The sequence below is a fragment of the Mesoplodon bidens genome, assembly GCF_964165515.1.
Source record: "Mesoplodon bidens genome assembly, chromosome: 9".
Lineage (NCBI taxonomy): Eukaryota > Metazoa > Chordata > Mammalia > Artiodactyla > Ziphiidae > Mesoplodon > Mesoplodon bidens.
In genome coordinates, this window is record NC_138166.1 from 35,045,220 (window position 1) to 35,063,767 (window position 18,548).

Here is an 18,548-nt window from a genome sequence, read left to right on the forward strand (position 1 = left end):
TTCCTTTTGCAATTAGGTGAGGTAGAGACATAGGAAGGTCAGGAATAAGTGTAAAATAAAACATTCAAAGGTAAATTTTAGTACAATAGTTCAGCTGATTGAAAGACACAAACTTCTACTATAGCAAGTAGAAGTGAACACAGATGGTCCTTTATTGATGAAGGGCAAAGATTTCATACATTAAGGGAAGGATCAGTTAGGTCCAGCAGTCATAGTAGTTTAGATAATTTGCAAAAATAAAAAGCAGAAAGAAAGAATTTGAGATAAGATATAGCATAAAATTATATTCTTGTATTTTCCCTTAAAGGGGTATTTCATTTCCTATGATTTTTAAAGCAGTATTTGTTAATTTATATTAATAATGTTATTTTTAAAGACACATTTCCTCTTGTTTTATTGATTTAATTTACTCCCTATAGCTTCCTCTTCCTTCTCCAAGGCAAGCAATCTAATTCCTCTTTTGTTTTGTTTTTTTCAGTTAAAACATTTTAATTTTTACTACTGATTATTTTCTAGTTTCATAGGTTCACAGACAGAGGGGAATTTTTTTTGAATTTTATTTTTTGTATACAGCAGGTTCTTATTAGTTATCCATTTTATACATATTAGTGTATATATGTCAATCCCAATCTCCCAGTTCATCCCACCACCACCTCACACCCCCACCACTTCCCACCCTGGTGTCCATACGTTTGTCCTCTACATCTGTGTCTCAATTTCTGGTCTGCAAACCAGTTCATCTGTACCATTTTTCTAGGTTACACATATATACATTAATACACGATATTTGTTTTTCACTTTCTTACTTACTCACTCTGTATGACACTCTCTCAATTCATCCACACCTCTACAAATGACCCAATTTCATTCCTTTTTATGGCTGAGTAATATTCCACTGTATATATGTACCACATCTTCTTTATCCATTCATCTGTCGATGGGCATTTAGGTTGCTTCCATGACCTGGCTATTGTAAATAGTGCTGCAATGAATATTGGGGTGCATGTGTCTTTTTAAATTATGGTTTTCTCTGGATATATGCCCAGGACTGGGATTGCTGGGCCATATGGTAATTCTATTTTTAATTTTTTAAGGAACCTCCATACTGTTCTCCATAGTGGCTGTACCAATTTACATTCCCACCAACAGTGCAAGAGGGTTCCCTTTTCTCCACACCCTCTCCAGCATTTGTTGTATTAGATTTTCTGATGGTGCCCATTCTAACTGGTGTGAGGTGATACCTCATTGTAGTTTTGATTTACATTTCTCTAATAATTAGTGATGTTGAGCAGCTTTTCATGTGCTTCTTGGCCATCTGTATGTCTTCTTTGGAGAAATGTCTATTTAGGTCCTCTGCCCATTTTTGGATTGGCTTGTTTGTTTTTTTAATATTGAGCTGCATGGTCTATTTATATATTTTGGAGATTAATCCTTTGTCCGTTGATTTGTTTGCAAATATTTTCTCCCATTGTGAGGGTTGTCTTTTTGTTTTGTTTGTAGTTTCCTTTGCTTTGCAAAAGCTTTTAAGTTTCATTAGGTCCCATTTGTTTATTTTTGTGTTTATTTCCATTATTCTAGGATGTGGATCAAAAAAGATCTTGCTGGGATTTATGTCAAAGAGTGTTCCTCCTATGTTTTCCTCTAAGAGTTTTATAGTGTTCTGTCTTACATTTAGGTCTCTCATCCATTTTGAGTTTATTTTTCTGTATGGTGTTGGGGAGTGTTCTAATTTCATTCTTTTACACATAGCTGTCCAGTTTTCCCAGCACCACTTATTGAAGAGCCTGTCTTTTCTCCATTGTATATCCTTGCCTCCTTTGTCATAGATTAATTGACCATAGGTGCGTGGGTTTATCTCTGGGCGTTCTATCCTGTTCCATTGATCTATATTTCTGTTTTTGTGCCAGTACCATATTGTCTTGATTACTGTAGCTTTGTAGTATAGTCTGAAGTCAGGGAGCCTGATTCCTGCAGGTCCGTTGTTTTCCCTCAAGACTGCTTTGGCTATTCGGGGTCTTTTGTGTCTCCATACAAATTTTAAGATTTTTTTGTTCTAGTTCTGTAAAAAATGCCATTGGTAATTTGATAGGGGTTGCATTGAATCTGTAGATTGCTTTGGGTAGTATAGTCATTTTCACAATATTGATTCTTCCAATCTAAGAATATGGTATATCTCTCCATCTGTTCATATCACCTTTAATTTCTTTCATCAGTGTATTACAGTCTTCTGCATACAGGTCTTTTGTCTCCCTAGGTTGGTTTATTCCTAGGTATTTTATTCTTTTTGTTGCAGTGGCAAATGGGAGTGTTTCCTTAATTTCTCTTTTAGATTTTTCATCATTAGTGTATAGGAATGCAAGAGATTTCTGTGCATTAATTTTGTATCCTGCAACTTTACCAAATTCATTGATTGGTTCTAGTAGTTTTCTGCTGCCATCTTTAGTATTCTCTATATATAGTATCATGTCATCTGCAAACAGTGACAATTTTGCTTCTTCTTTTCCAGTTTGTATTCCTTTTATTTCTTTTTCTTCTCTGACTGCCGTGGCTAGGACTTCCAAAACTATGTTGAATAATAGTGGTGAGAGTGGACATCCTTGTCTTGTTCCTGATCTTACAGGAAATGCTTTGTTTTTCACCATTGAGAATGATGTTTGCTGTGGTTTTGTTGTATATGGCCTTTATTATGTTGAGGTAGGTTCCCTCTATGGCCACTTTCTGGAGAGTTTTTATCATAAGTGGGTGTTGAATTTTGTCAACAGCTTTTTCTGCATCTATTGAGATGATCATATGGTTTTTCTCCTTCAATTTGTTAATATGGTGTATCACATTGATTGATTTGCACATATTGAATAATCCTTGCATCCCTGGGATAAATTCCACTTGATCATGGTGTATGATCCTTTTAATGTGTTGTTGGATTCTGTTCACTAGTATTTTGTTGAGGGTTTTTGCGTCTATATTCATCAGTGATACTGGTCTGTAAACAAGTGCTACATGTCATCTCCTCCATGGTGTACCTTCACCACAGTTCTTTTTTTGTAGTATATTTGTCTGGTTTTGGTATCAGGGTGATGGTGGCCTCATAGAATGAGTTTGGGAGTATTTCTTCCTCCACAATTTTTTGGAAGAGTTTGAGAAGGATAGGTGTTAGCTCGTCTCTAAATGTTTGATAGAATTCACCTGTGAAGCCATCTGGTCCTAGACTTTTGTTTGTTGGAAGATTTTTACTCAGTTTCAATTTCATTACTTGTGATTGGTCTGTTCATATTTTCTATTTCCTCCTGGTTCAATCTTGGAAGGTTATACCTTTCTAAGAATTTGTCCATTTCTTCCAGGTTGTCCATTTTATTGGCATAGAGTTGGTTGCAGTAGTCTCTTAGGATGGTTTGTATTTCTGTGGTGTCTGTTGTAACTTCTTTTTCATTTCTAATTTCATTGATTTGAGTCCTCTCCCTCTTTTTCTTTATGAGTCTGGCTAATGGTTTATCAATTCTGTTTATCTTCTCAAAGAAACAGCTTTTAGTTTTAATGATCTTTGCCATTGTTTTCTTTGTTTCTATTTCATGTATTTCTACTCTGATCTTTATTTCTTTCCTTCCGCTAACATTGGGTTTTGTCTGTTCTTCTTTCTCTAGTTCCTTTAGGTGTAAGGTTAGATTGTTTATTTGAGATTTTTCTTGTTTCTTGAGGTAGGCTTGTATTGCTGTAAACTTCCCACTTAGAACTGCTTTTGCTGCATCCCATAGGTTTTGGACTGTTGTGTTTTTATTGTTATTTGGCTCTAGGTATTTTTTGATTTCCTCTTTGAATTCCTCAGTGATCTCTTGGTTATTTAGTAACGTATTGTTTAGCCTCCATATGTTTGTGTTTTTTACGGTTTTTTTCCTGTAACTGATTTCTAATCTCATAGTGTTGTGGTCAGAAAAGATGCTTGATATGATTTCAATTTTCTTAAATTTACTGAGGCTTGATTTGTGACCCAAGATGTGATCTATCCCGGATAATGTTCTGTGCGCACTTGAGAAGAAAGTGTAATCTGCTGTTTTTGGATGGAATGTCCTATAAATGTCAATTAAATCTAGCTGACCTATTGTGTCATTTAAAGCTTGTGTTTCCTTACTAATTTTCTGTTTGGATGATCTGTCCATTGGTGTAAGTGAGGTGTTAAAATCCCCCACTATTATTGTGTTACTGTCAATTTCCTCTTTTATCGCTGTTAGCAGTTGCCTTATGGATTTAGGTGCTTCTATGTTGGGTGCATACATATTTATAATTGTTATATCTTCTTCTGGGATCGATCCCTTGATCATTATATAGTGTCCTTCCTTGTCTTTTGTAACATTCTTTATTTTAAAATCTATTTTATCTGATATGAGTATTGCTACTCCAGCTTTCTTTTCATTTCCATTTGCCTAGAATATCTTTTTCTATTCCCTCACTTTGTTTGTATGTGTCCCTAGGTCTGAAGTGGGTCTCTTGTAGACAGCAAATATATGGGTCTTGTTTTTGTATCCATTCAGCGAGCCTGTGTCTTTTGATTGGAGCATTTAATCCATTCATGTTTAAGGTAATTATTGATATGTATGTTTGTATGACCATTTTCTTAATTGTTTTGGGTTTGTTTGTGTAGGTCGTTTTCTTCTCTTGTGTTTCCCACTTAGAGAAGTTCCTTTAGCATTTGTTGTAGAGCTGTTTTGGTGGTGCTGAATTCTCTTAGCTTTTGCTTGTCTGTAAAGCTTTTGATTTCTCCATTGAATCTGAATGAGCTCCTTGCCGGGTAGAGTAATCTCGGTTGTAGGTTCTTCCCTTTCATCACTTTAAATATGTCATGCCACTCCCTTCTGGCTTGTAGAGTTTCTGCTGAGAAATCAGCTGTTAACCTTATGGGATTTCCCTTTTATGTTATTGTTTTTCCCTTGCTGCTTTCAGTAATTTTTCCTTGCCTTTGATTTTTGTCAGTTTGATTACTGTGTGTCTCAGTGTGTTTCTCCTTGGGTTTATCCTGTATGGGAATCTCTGTGCTTTCTGGACTTGGGTGGCTATTTCCTTTCCCATGTTAGGGAAGTTTTCCAATATAATCTCTTCAAATATTTTCTCAGGTCCTTTCTCTCTCTCTTCTCCTTCTGTGATCTCTATAATGCGAATGTTGTTGCATTTAATGTGGTCCCAGAGGTCTCTTAGCCTTTCTTCATTTCTTTTCATTCTTTTTTCTTTATTCTGTTCCACAGCAGTGAATTCCACCATTCTGTCTTCCAGGTCACTTATCCGTTCTTCTGCCTCAGTTATTCTGCTGTTGATTCCTTGTAGTGTATTTTTCATTTCAGTTATTGTATTCATTTCTGTTTGTTTGTTCTTTAATTCTTCTAGGTCTTCATTAAACACTTCTTGCATCTTTTCGATCTTTGCCTCCATTATTTTTCCAAGGTCCTGGATCATCTTCACTCTCATTATTCTGAATTTTTTTTCTGGAAGGTTGCCTATCTCCACTTCATTTAATTGTTTTTCTGGGGTTTTATCTTGTTCCTTCATCTGGTACATAGCCCTCTGCCTTTTCATCTTATCTTTCTGTGAATGTGGTTTTTGTTCCACAGGCTGCAGGACTGTAGTTCTTCTTCTCCTGTCTGCCCTCTGGTGGATGAGACTATTTAAGAGGCTTGTGCAAGTTTCCTGATGGGAGGGACTGGTGGTGGGTAGAGCTGGCTGTTGCTCTGGTGGGCAGAGCTCAGTAAAACTTTAATCTGCTTGTCTGCTGATGGGTGGAGCTGGGTTCCTTCCCTGTTGGTTGGTTGCCCTGAGGTGACCTAACAGTGGAGCCTACCCGGGCTCCTTGGTGGGGCTTATGGTGGACTCTGGGAGGGCTCATGCCAAGGAGTACTTCCCAGAACTTCTGCTGCCAGTGTCCTTTTCCTCACGGTGAGAGACAGCCACCCCCGGCCTCTGCAGGAGACCTTCCAACTCTAGCAGGTACATCTGGTTCAGTCTCCTATGAGGTCACTGCTCCTTCCCCTGGGTCCTGATGCACACACTACTTTGTGCCCTCCAAGAGTGTAGTCTCAGTTTCCCCCAGTCCCATTGAAGTGTTGCAGTCAAATCCCACTAGTCTTCAAGGTCTGATTCTCTAGGAATTCCTCCTCCTGTTGCTGGACCCCTAGGTTGGAAAGCCTAACACATGGGGCTCAGAACCTTCACTCCAGTGGGTGGACTTCTGTGGTACAAGTGATCTCCAGTTTGTGAGTCACCCACCCACCAGTTATGGATTTGATTTTATTGTGATTGAGCCCCCTACTGTCTCATTGTGGCTTCTCCTTTGTCTTTGGATGTGGGGTATCTTTTTTGGTGAGTTCCAGTGTATTCCTGTTGATGATTGTTCAGCAGTTAGTTGTGATTCCTGTGCTCTCGCAAGAGGGAGGCGACAGAGAGCTAATTCCTGTTATGTACGTTATCTGTTCATAGGGTGTTCTGTAAAGCTATATGTTATTGTTTTATGAGCGTATATTTTTATTTTGTCTTTATACACACATGTATCATTTCTGTTGCTTACTTCTCTCACCCAGTAGTGTAGTTAGTTATTACATAAACATCACTGTAAGCAGTTATGTTTATCTAGTCTGTAGTGGCCAAGTGCTACATGTCATCTCCTCCATGGTGTACCTTCACCACATTTTAACTATTTGTTCTTCCAATAATGCACACTGGGTTTGACTCCTCCTCTCTACCCACCACAAAGAAGAAGCTTAGTGAACTTCTTAGTACATGTCTTCTAATTACCCTAGATGAGAATGTCTTCAATATACATTCCCAGGAGTAAGATTACCAGGTTATGTTTTGTGTATACTAAAAATGGTAGTAAAGTGCTTTTCAGAATGCTGCCATAGTTTACCTTCCCACAGTTATGAGAGCTCCAGGGCCCCACATCTCCACCAATGCTGGCATTCCCCGGATTACTGAAGTTTTCATTGATTGAAGAAATAATTACTTAGTGTCTATGATGCACCCTGGCTGTGTTCTAGGTACTGGAAGTATAGGGAGATGTAATACAGTATAACAGATGGACCTGATCTAATTTTGGGATTGAGGGTCAGTGAAAATTGTCCAAGAAGAGGAAGTGATATTTGATATGAGATCTACAAGGTAAGTTGGAAGACAATGGGAAGGCCAGTGAAGGGTCAGTGAGAAGAGAAGGAAGACAAGCTAAGTATTCCAAACAGAAGGAAGGGAGGTCATGTTCCGAGAAGACCTGATATGGACATAATTTTGGAGAAAATTTGAAAGCACAATGGACTATCACTACATACCCACTAGAAAGGCTAAAACTATAAGGACCAATTATACAAAGTGCAGGTGAGGATACAAAACAATTGGAACTGTCATTCATTGATGGTGGGAATGAAAACTGGTACGGCCATTTTGGAAAGCAGTTTGGAAGTTTTTTTTTTATAAAGTAAGACATATGACTTTCCTATAATTTGGCAACTCCACTCCTCGGTGTACATTAAAGAAAACTGAGTGCTTGTGTTCACAAAGTAAAAACGTGTATAAAAGAGTTAGGTTCCTCCAAAAATTAAAAATAGAATTACCATATGATCCAGAAATTCCACTTCTGGGTATATATGCAAAATAACTCAAAATAGGATCTTGAAGGGATAATTTCACATTTATAGTCATTGAAGCATCAATAGCCAAGAGGTGGAGGCAACCTAAGTGTCCATTGTCAGATGAATGGATAAAGAAAATGCGGTATACACATACAATGAAATATTAGCCATAAAAAAGAAATTTTGTCATATGCTACAACAGGGATAAGCCTTTAGAAAAAACGTTATGCCAAGTGAAGTAAGCCAGTCACAAAAAGGCAAATACTGCATGATTCCACTTATTTGATGTATCTAAAGTAGTCAAATTCTTAGAAAGTAGAATGGTGGTTGCCAGGAGCTGGGGGAAGGGGAAAATGGAAGTTGTTTAATAGCGTTTCAGTTTTGCAAGACAAAGAAGTCCTAGAAATATGTTGCATGACAATGGGCATATAGTTAACACTGCTGTACTGTACACTTAAAAATGGTTCAGATGGTAAATGTTATGTGTTTTTTCCGCAATAACAAAACTTCATAGCAGCTTTATTCGCAATAGCCCTTAATGGCAGAAGATCTGAATAGATAGACATTTTTCTAAAGCAGACATATAGATGACCAAAAGGTACATGGAAAGATGCTCAACATCACTAATCATCAGGGAAATGCAAGTCAGAACTATGTACCTGTGTTCAATTAATCTACAACAAAGGAGGCAAGACTATATAATTGAGGAAAGACAGTCTCTTCAATAAATGGTGCTGGGAAAAGTGTAAAAAAATGAAATTAGAACATTCTTTAACACCATACACAAAAATAAACTGATTAAATGGATTAAAGACCTAAATGTAAGGCCAGACACTATAAAACTCTTACAGGAAAACACAGGCAGAACACTCTGACATAAATCGCAGCAAGATCTTTTTTGATCCACCTACTAGAGTAATGGAAATGAAAACAAAAATAAACAAATGGGACCTAATGAAACTCAAAATCTTTTGCACAGCAAAGGAAACCATAAACAAAATGAAAAGACAACCCAAAGAATGGGAGAAAATATTTTCAAACAATGTGACTGACAAGGGATTAGTCTCCAAAATTTACAAACAGCTCATGAGGCTCAATATCAAAAAAACCCCAAACAACCCAATCAAAAAATGGGCAGAAGACCTAAATAGACACTTCTCCAAAGAATACATACAGATGGCCAAGAGGCCCATGAAAAGATGCTCAACATCACAAATTATTAGAGAAATACAAATCAAAACTACAATAAGATATCACCTCACACCAGTCAGAATGGCGATTATCAAAAAGTCTACAAGGAATAAATGCTGGAGAGGGTGTGGAGAAAAGGGAACCTTCCTACACTGCTGGTGGAAATGTAAATTGGTGCAGCCACTAGGGAGAACAGTATGGAGGTTCCTTAAGAAACTAAAAATAGAGCTACCATGTGATCCAGCAATCCCACTCCTGGGGATGTATCTGGAGAAAACCATACTTGGAAAAGATACATGTGCCCCAGTGTTCACTGCAGCACTATTTACAATAGCCAAGACATGGAAGCAACCTAATGTCCATCAACAGAAGAATGTATAAAGCAGATATGGTACATATATACAATGACATGTTACTCAGCCATAAAAAAGAATGAAATAGCGCCATTTGCAGCAACATGGATGGACCTGGAGATTATCACAGTAAGTGAAGTAAGTCAGACAGAAAGACAAATATCATATGATATCACTTATAGCAGAATCTAAAAAATGATACAAATGAACTAATTTACAATACAGAAACAGACTCACATACTTCAGGAACGAACTTATGGTTACTGGGGGGAAGCAGGGGCGGAGGGAGGGATAGACTGGGAATGACATGTACACACTGCTATATTTAAAATAAATAACCAACAAGGGCCTACTGTGTAGCACAGGGAACTCTACTCAATATTCTGTAATCACCTAAATGGGAAAAGAGCTTGAAAAGCAATAGATACATGTATATGTATAACTGAATCACTCTGCTGTGCATCTAAAACTAACACAATATTGTTAATCAACTATACTCCAATATAAAATAAAAATTAAAACAGACCGTTTGCTCAAGCTATTTTTTGTATCTTGGATGCCTTTGTTCTTATTTACTAGTTGAAATCCTCCATTTTTCTACCCCGGGTCAGTGATTTGTTCCCCAGTTCTTGGCCTGTGTTAGGTCTTCTTTTATTCTGGAGCTCGGTCTATCAAATGACCTATCATTTACAATAGTTGGTCGTTCATGTCTGATCCTGTGGTAGGAAGAATGATAGCCCCCAAAGATGTCCATGTCCTAATTCCTGGAAATTTTGAATGTTACACTGTGTAGCCAAACTGACTTTGTATTTATGATTAAGGTTAAGGACCTTGAGATAGAGAAATGATCTTGGTGAGTCCAATCTAATCATATGAGTCCTTACAAGCAGAGAAACTTTCCTGGTTTTAAGCCAGTTTTCCCAGCTTTTTTCTTTCAGTCAGAGAGAGATGTGATGACTGAAGAAAGGTCAGAGAGATGTAAAGTTGCTGGCTTTAAAGACAGAGGAAGTGGGTCATCAACCAAGGAATGCAGGCAGCCTCTAGAAACTGGGAAAGGCAAGGAAACAGTTTCTTCCCTAGAGCCTCCAGGAAGGAAAAGATCTTGCCAACCTCTATATTTTAGCCCAGAGACTTGTCACCCTTCTGACCTTTTTGTCATTTTGAGCCATGAAGTAATTTTTTGGTTAAGATAGCAATAGAAAACTAATACAATCTCAAAGTATGTGGATATTTTGGAGACTCCACGGAAGCTTTGTGACCTTGACTCCCAACACTTTGTCTGGCACATAAAAACTAAACAGAAAATGTTTAAAGAATAAATGAACCGGATTTTCTCCCTCCTCATTCTGCAAGTCACAGAATAATCCTGTAATCTGTCAGCATCACTCCCATAGCCCCTCCACCTCATCCAAGACAATTCCTTTCTCCATTTAGACACTTCGCTTTCCCTTCCCACCTTTATCATGTCTCCTCAGTCAATCGATCTTTATGATATGAGTACTATGGATTCTGGTTAGCCAACATATCTGAAAATGGACACTGTCAATTAGTACTATGGAAGAAAAAATGTAAAATACACATTTTGAAAACTCTTGTGAAAGATAAAAACACTGATTCCCTCAGAAAAATAGTACATAGAGACGAGGAGACAAAGAAGTTTCAGGTATCATTACAAATTGTTCTGTTAACATTTTAACAATGTCTTGTTGTCTGTCTTGGACTCATTCATTCAATGAGTATTTGTTTATTACCTACAATGTATTAGGCATTGTGAAAGTTCTTTAAGTCAGCTAACCACGGCTTAGTTAACTGAATCAATTTATTGCTTTGCTTAGCGATTATTTATCAATCTCTTATTTTTAATGACTATAGTATTGATTTAACCTATGAACAGTTAAACATATAGATGCTCAGGTACAGCCTCTCTATTTCTAATATTATAGATCCCTGGATGATGAACAATGTATTAATGGAGGGAAAGAACAGAGCAAACTGAGGAAGTGGGAAAAAGATAGAAAAAAAATAACAAAAGCCAACCTTAATATTGAGTACTTACCCTGTGTCAAGTGTTAAGTTCTTAAGATGTATTGTCTCATTTCCTCCTCAAAACCCTCTGAAATTTTCCCTTCATTTTAAAGACAAAGAAAGTAATGCCCAGAGAGGTAAGTAACTTGCCACTGATCAACAGTTATTAAGATGGAGATGGGATCTGAACCTCGGCAAGCTGATTCCAGAGTCACAACCTACTCTTCCTCTGCAGTGGTAAGAAGACAGGACTGAAAGATGAGGATGATGGGAAGCTAAAGTTACCGTGCATCTCATTTTACTTATGCTTCTAGTCCATTGTGTTTCTTGTTTCAAATTAAACACTTGTTTGTAAACAGTTTAGAAGGGAACCCTGAAATACATCGGGCACTGGTTTTAATCCCTAACATACTAAGAGTTCACACATGCCCCAAGACCACATGTTAGGCACTGAACACAGGGATAAAATGATGGTCCCAGGAGGAAGAGGAAAAGAAGATAAAGGAGCTCCTTTCTTTTACCAGGAGCTTCCAAATCTCAGTCCACTTTTCAACTAAGGTATTGTTGACACTGGATGAAAATTAAGAATAAAATTTATATTGGAATGTTTGCCTGTTTAGATAAACAGGTGCTCACAATAACGGTATCAGAGAGAAAAATCAGCGACCTGAATAATCATTGCAATATTTAGCTTCCAGAAGCCTTGGAGAGACAATCCTAAAGCATGGAAAACAAAGCTGTATTTCTGTTAGACACGAATGTGTATTTAAGACTGGTCTATATTTCTATATAAATCTCCAGACACAGGAAAATGGGGTTATCAATGTCCTTGGCACTACTGATAGACCATTCAAAGTTAAGGCAGATGATACTTGGGATTTTCTAGCTTATTACACTTTTAAAAAATATTCATGAATAAGACAGTTATTCAAAAAACAAGATAGCCAATGGGAATATACTGTACAGCACAAGGAACTCTACCTGATGCACTGTGGTAACCTAAATGGGAGGGCAGTTCAAAAGGGAGGGGATAGCTACATGTGTATGGCTGATTCATTTTGTTGTGCAGTGGAGGCTAACACAACATTGTAAAGCAACCACACTCCAATAAAAATTAATTAAAATATAGCCAGATTCAGAATCATATATTTTTCTCATGCTTTTGTGTCATATAATGACTGAAACCATCTCATTCATGAGAAAAGTTGACAAAAGTTGAAGATGAAATGATTCAGAAATGACCAGATCCTCTTGTATTAAAGAAAATCTAATGTGACTCACACTGTAATCAATAAACTGACATTTGAAAATCTAACTTTCAGTTTTTGTTTTGATTAAAAAATGAGAGAGTCAGAAATTCTAGAGTGTAAATATGCTCCCAGTAACTTAAGAGTCGATCATTCTGAAGTCTTGATTGCCAGAGAAAACTTTTTCTTGATTTTCAGCAGAGCCCGAACTGGTATCCAAGAATAAACCTCCATATTGAACTGACCTTTTCAAAGTAGAAGCATTTGAAATAGATACCTGAACAATGCAAACTATAATCTTTTAAAGGTATAGTCTCCTGACAATCAAGAAAGAAACTAAGATCACAGTTCTGTCTTCTAAACAATATGCTATATGTGACCAGTCCTATCTACTTAATTTTTTTTGAACATATAACTTGATCCCACTTAGTTTTCTGCCCTTTGTTTTTGTTTCATTTTTTTTTACTGACCCACCAGTCATTTTGTTCCTGCTCAAGTCCTCTGCCACCTGAAAATTATGTTTTGAAAACTGTACTTCAATCATCCCCAAAATGAATCCCAAGCCTTTTTCTAATAATTTATTCTTCACGGTCCATCAGTGAGTTATAAAAATGAAATGACTGTTTGCACCGTGTTGTCATCTCCCTCACCCCCCCCCCCCGAAAAATGAACAAAAAATACTTACAATGGTTCTTAGCCAGGAGCATTTTATCCCTTATTCACTAGTGGTAAATGAGTCAGATATGAGTTGGCCAGGAAAAGAGCTGCTTTACCCAAAATCTTAGTACAAAATGAGTCATCTCACTCCAAACACCAATATATTCTCCAAAATAACTGGCAAGAATTTCCTATAAAAAGAATCTTGCCTTCACCCTTTTCCATCCATTTAGTTCTCTGATTTTTCTAATTTTTCAATTTCCTGTGTACTTATAACACTACATTCATAACAAAGGCCTAAGGACATTTCTACCTCTTTACCTCATTGTGAAAGCCATCTTTCCTATACTGAGTAGGGGGACAATTCTGATAGCATTCCCCTGAAAAGAACAAATGCTCTGTGGCTTTTAAGGGTTCTCCCTGTCTGACTCTCTGTGATGAAATTCATGCATGGTTCAATAGAAATGCAAAAGCCAGTTCTAGAAGAATTTTTCTTTTCCTCTGCTGAAAAAGTGAGTTCAAAGCCACAGAAAATATTTCAAGCAAAACCATTTTCCTTCCCATAAGAAAAATCAATCAAAATAGATACAATCTGTCTAAAACTGATAAAGAAACATGAATCCAGGCCACAAGCTTCAACTCTGTTTCCCTGTACATCAAAACATTCCCATTCCTATTCTTTCTCTGCCGTCAAATGAAGTTTAAAAATCACTGTGAACTGAAGCCAGGGTCAAGTCCCTATAGATTATCAGGAGTCAAGCACACTATGTACCTGAGGATAAACAAGCATGCTTATAGAGCCAACTCCTGCCAAAGTGCTGAGATTTTTATGTTATGTGGGGCTCACAACAGGACTTATTATTCTTTATTATTCTAAGCCCTGCAATTTAATGGGAAAAATTACTTACAATTCATTTCACTCGGGCTGGAATTTAGCTTCATTTCTCTATACTAAATAATTCTAAAGAATAGCTACGCTCCTTTTATATCCAACACTAACAGATGCTAGTTTCCTTAGTTTTACAGCCCTCATATGACAGACAACTAACTGTATTTGGCCTTGGGAACAACTGCAACACCTTTGGATTATGAACTTGGTTTGGTTCTTAGCTGGGAACAGCAGGGGGTTAGTTCATATTATCAAAGATGTAAAATAAGTTTACCCTTATGCTCCAGATGCCCATATGAAGATGTCTTTTAATACAATATTGTACAACTTTTTTTTTCCTACTGGTAATCTTCTTTTTAAGTGGTTATAGTAAGAAAAAACAATTGCATAAAAATGAAATCTCTTATTCAATGTATCTCCTGCTCTTGACCAAAGCAAGATGTTAAATCCATTAAACTCTGAATACCCAGTAAAAGCAAGAAAAACTAAAACTGTTCAAATTTGTGCATTCTTGCGAAAATTGCCAACCTATGTACTAGTAGCAGGATCTGTGTAATTAATGGTGATGTTATTGACAGAGGGAGTTCGATTTCATTCTCAGAAGCAATTTAAAAGTGCAAGCTGGCAGAGCTTTAGCGAAAGCTCACCTATTCATTTTTTTTTTTTTTTTTTTGCGGTACGCGGGCCTCTCACTGTAGTGGCCTCTTCCATTGCGGAGCACAGGCTCCGGACGCGCAGGCTCAGTGGCCATGGCTCATGGGCCCAGCCGCTCCGCGGCATGTGGGATCTTCCCAGACCGGGGCACGAACCCATGTCCCCTGCATCGGCAGGCGGACTCTCAACCACTGCGCCACCACGGAAGCCCTCACCTATTCATTTTTAAATTGAAGAAATGTGACTTTGAAGTCATCCACAGAGAGCACCAATGTTACTGTCTGTACATTTGGGGTGGTTTTGGTCATAGTAAACTTAAAAGAAATCCTGTATGTAGCACTGTCTGTTGCACACCAAAATGTACAAACTGACAAACATTTCTTAAAAGGAGAAGAAGCAAACTCAACCTTAGGTTATCTTTATGTTTTGTTTTTTTTTTTCCTGAAAGCGATTCATATGAAGACTAATTAAAATCAACTCCTTCTTATCATAAAGTAAAATAAAATCAGACCCAAGTCCACACATTCCTTTATACACACTCCTATCTCCTTGGAAGGTAACTTTCATCTTTATCCAGTAGTTGTACCTCACGGACAGTCATATAAAGCTACCCAACTGACAAGCCATACCTCCAGCTTCTGCTCTCCTTTTCCCCCTTTGTTATATCAGTAACTTCGAAATGATGAGAGAAAGAAAAAGAACATCTTGAAAACTAGAGATAACTAAGGAAAGAAGTTAAGCCCATAAGAAGCTTTCTCTATAATGATCTGTACTAAATTATCCAGCGAGGACCATCTATCTCATCACTCTGTTTCTCTGTGAACTGTAAGAACATGCTCCACCTCTGTGTTTCTCATGAAGAATGAAACACATGAATTCCTGACAGCCGACAGCATGTGCTGTGGCATCTGTGGCTTAGGAGAAGTGGAAGTGGAGGAGACTGGAGAAGGAGAGCCTAGAGAGAGGCTCACAAACGCTAATGATGAGCCTGGATGTTACTGACCCTGATGATTCCCCCCATGTTGCATTCATACCTGTTGTCTTCTCGAGCAAAGGGCTGTTCCACATCCACCGTCAGGGAGGCCAGGGCAGAAACGGTCTCCGTCTCCTCTTGCAACTGCGCCCCAGCCAGAGCGCAGCCCCTCGGCACACTCACCGTCCTTACCGACTTCCAGTACTTGCCTAAAAAACACAAAGACCCATGCATCATATGTTATAGGAATTTTAGTTCAACAGTGTTAATCAGAAACTTGTATAGGTCCAACTCAGAGTAGTTGTTAGGTTAAAATTCACAATGTTATACACAGTCGTAATTTAATTTCTTAACTGTTATGATTAAGTGTTTTTCTCAATCGGGAATGCCAAGTTGTGAAGTGCTCATATTCCCAAGCCTGAGTCTCTCCCTTGCTCAGAAGTTAATAAAGTGAGGAATAATCCACAGTCTAATGAACTCACTATCAGACTGACAGCTGTCTCTGCAACCAGGTAAGCAAACTCTGGGCATCATGCCCTCTGGGTAATCCTCAAGAGACTGGGAGGTAGAAGTCTTATGGAGAAACTGAATGAACCAGTAATGTTAAAAATTGCTACTTGAGCCATTAACTTTTTTTTTTTTAATGAGGTTGGAATATTAAAGGAAAAGAAAAGCCCAGAAATGCCAGCATGAATCGAATGGCAGCTTTGCCAGAACAATCAGGTTTGTTAGTCCTGGATGTTCTTTCTTTCTCAACCCTAGTGTGTGTACTAGAACAATAATTGATTTAAAACTTTAATATATGCATTGGCTGATGTTGGAGCCCTTCCATAAGTTATACGGATCCAATTATACGGATGTTTCTTTTTTTGAGGCAGGGGAGGAGAATGAGAGGAAAATAGGAGGTAATTTCATGAGAACATGCCAGTGGGATAAATAAGAAAGAGCAGAGTCAACAGCCTTTTTGCAGCCCGTAAGCTATTTTTTTGTGAAGCGTTGAATAGCCCCATATCAAAGCAGGAGAGTCTCCCTAGGTGCTGACATGACTCACCAGGTAAGCAGTATCTCGGCAGCCTGACCAGTTAAGAGGGAAGCTGGCATGCAAAGTAGCTTACTTCCACCCCACCCCACCCCAAAATTAAAATAAAATAAAGTTATGCTAGAGTAGAAAAGACAAATGGGTGAATACTGGATTGGGGAGTAAGATAACTCAGTTCTAGACCCAGCTCTGCCACTAACCGTCCTATGCTGGCAGGGCTCTTTGGCACTTTATTTCTGCTTCTCAAAAACAGTGGGATGGCCTCAAATTCCTTCCAGCTATAACTAACATTTCGTGATTGGCCTCTCCTTATCTTACTGCTTCACAAAGGAATGGATGTCATGTCATGTTAGGGGAGGAGACCCAGTCTCCCATCCACTCACCGTGTCAACAGAACCTTCTGGCATAGTTGTCTATTACTACTACTTTACTTGCTGTGATCACCTAGTCTGACCAAAGTCAGAATCATAAAGCTCTTAATTTGGACCAAATGATACCAGTTCTAACTGAATGAACCCACAAAATAACATTTTTTGAAAGCCAAGGCTGTGCCAGATGTTGAGGACACAAAGATGCTTCCCTGACACCAAGAAATTCATGGTCTAGTTGAGAAAGCCCTTTTAGTTAACAAACAATGACAATTCTGTATGGAAAAGGCCCATGTGATCCTAAGAGAAAATAAGAAGAACATATACTTTTGATGCCAAGAAGGCAAGAGAACACTTGCCAGCAAAAATAACACCTGACCAAGTATTTGAAAGACCATCAGAAGTTAGTCAAGCTGAAACAGAGGAAGATGGTGGTGACGAGGTATCCCTAGAAGAGGAAATAATGCACACAAATGTGCAGATACTCAAGTCTCTGTTGTTCACTGGGGTACAAAGTCCACTGCTAGGCACAAGTGGAATGTAGGCAGTATGGAATGTAATGCAAGAGACTGCTATGGTGTAGGCATGGGCTAATTAACACACAATCTTGAATAACATGCCAGTGATCTTGGCCTTCAACCTGTGGGTGATGAGGGGTCATTTTAAACAGAAGAGGCAGAGAATCAGATTTAAATTTTTCAAGGATCCTTCTGGAGAGATCATGGATGATGGATTAGCAGGTGGTGAGAGTGGTGGCAGGAAAAGCAATTTCACCTCCTGGCAAAAATCCAGGCAGGAAATGATGATGTCTAAACTAAAAGTAAGTGACAGAATAGAAATGAAGAGATGGACTAAAGAGAGGTTTAGGAGGTGAGCAATGGAAATGTGTCTTGTCTTATCCTTTAATGGCCCCCTACCTCTCTCAACTTCGAAAGATAAATCTGGATTGACAGTTCCATTCCAAACCCTAATTTCTCTATATCACAATGTCATTATCATCTTACCCAAGTTGGAAATGTCATATTCTATCTGTAAGTGCCTTCAGATGTAATGAGTTTCACAAAGTATTGTTATTAATTGTTATTTTAGCACATGCCATTCACAAAGCAGGTGATTCTAGAAGTCATCATTTCCTTTTTCTCTAGAGTGACTAATATCAGGCCTCTGACAAATAAACAACAGGTGGTTTTGTGGGTTAAATTATGTTACAAATTATAGGAAAGAGAAACTTGTGTTACTGAGCTCCCAATATGTGCCAAGGACTGTGCTAGGTATTTTCACATTTATAATTTTATTTACTCCTCATGACAACTATGTAGGCAGTGTTAGGTAATTTTTCTCTAAGGTCACATGGCTAAAAAGCAGAGGAGCTGAAATCCTCACCCAGGACTGCTTGACTCCCAAAATGTTTCTTCCTCTGTAATTGTCTGTCCTCCTTTATTTAGTCCCTCTCTACCACCTCCCACTACCCCTAAAAATACAAAAATAGACTCAATATAGGAAAATCGCAACTTAAAAGAATTATGCACATGGCAAAACAATTATATATATATA

The 18,548-nt window shown here is 38.0% G+C and overlaps 1 protein-coding gene across 1 annotated transcript in view; it reads right to left on the reverse strand.

Moving 5' to 3' along the window:
• HDAC9 (histone deacetylase 9) overlaps positions 1–18,548 on the reverse strand; it is a 582,852-nt gene that overhangs the window by 18,324 nt on the left and 545,980 nt on the right. Inside the window, exon 25 of the mRNA XM_081243377.1 lies at positions 15,649–15,796. Coding sequence (XP_081099503.1) covers positions 15,649–15,796 — 148 coding nt within the window. The remainder of the gene's footprint in view (positions 1–15,648; positions 15,797–18,548) is intronic.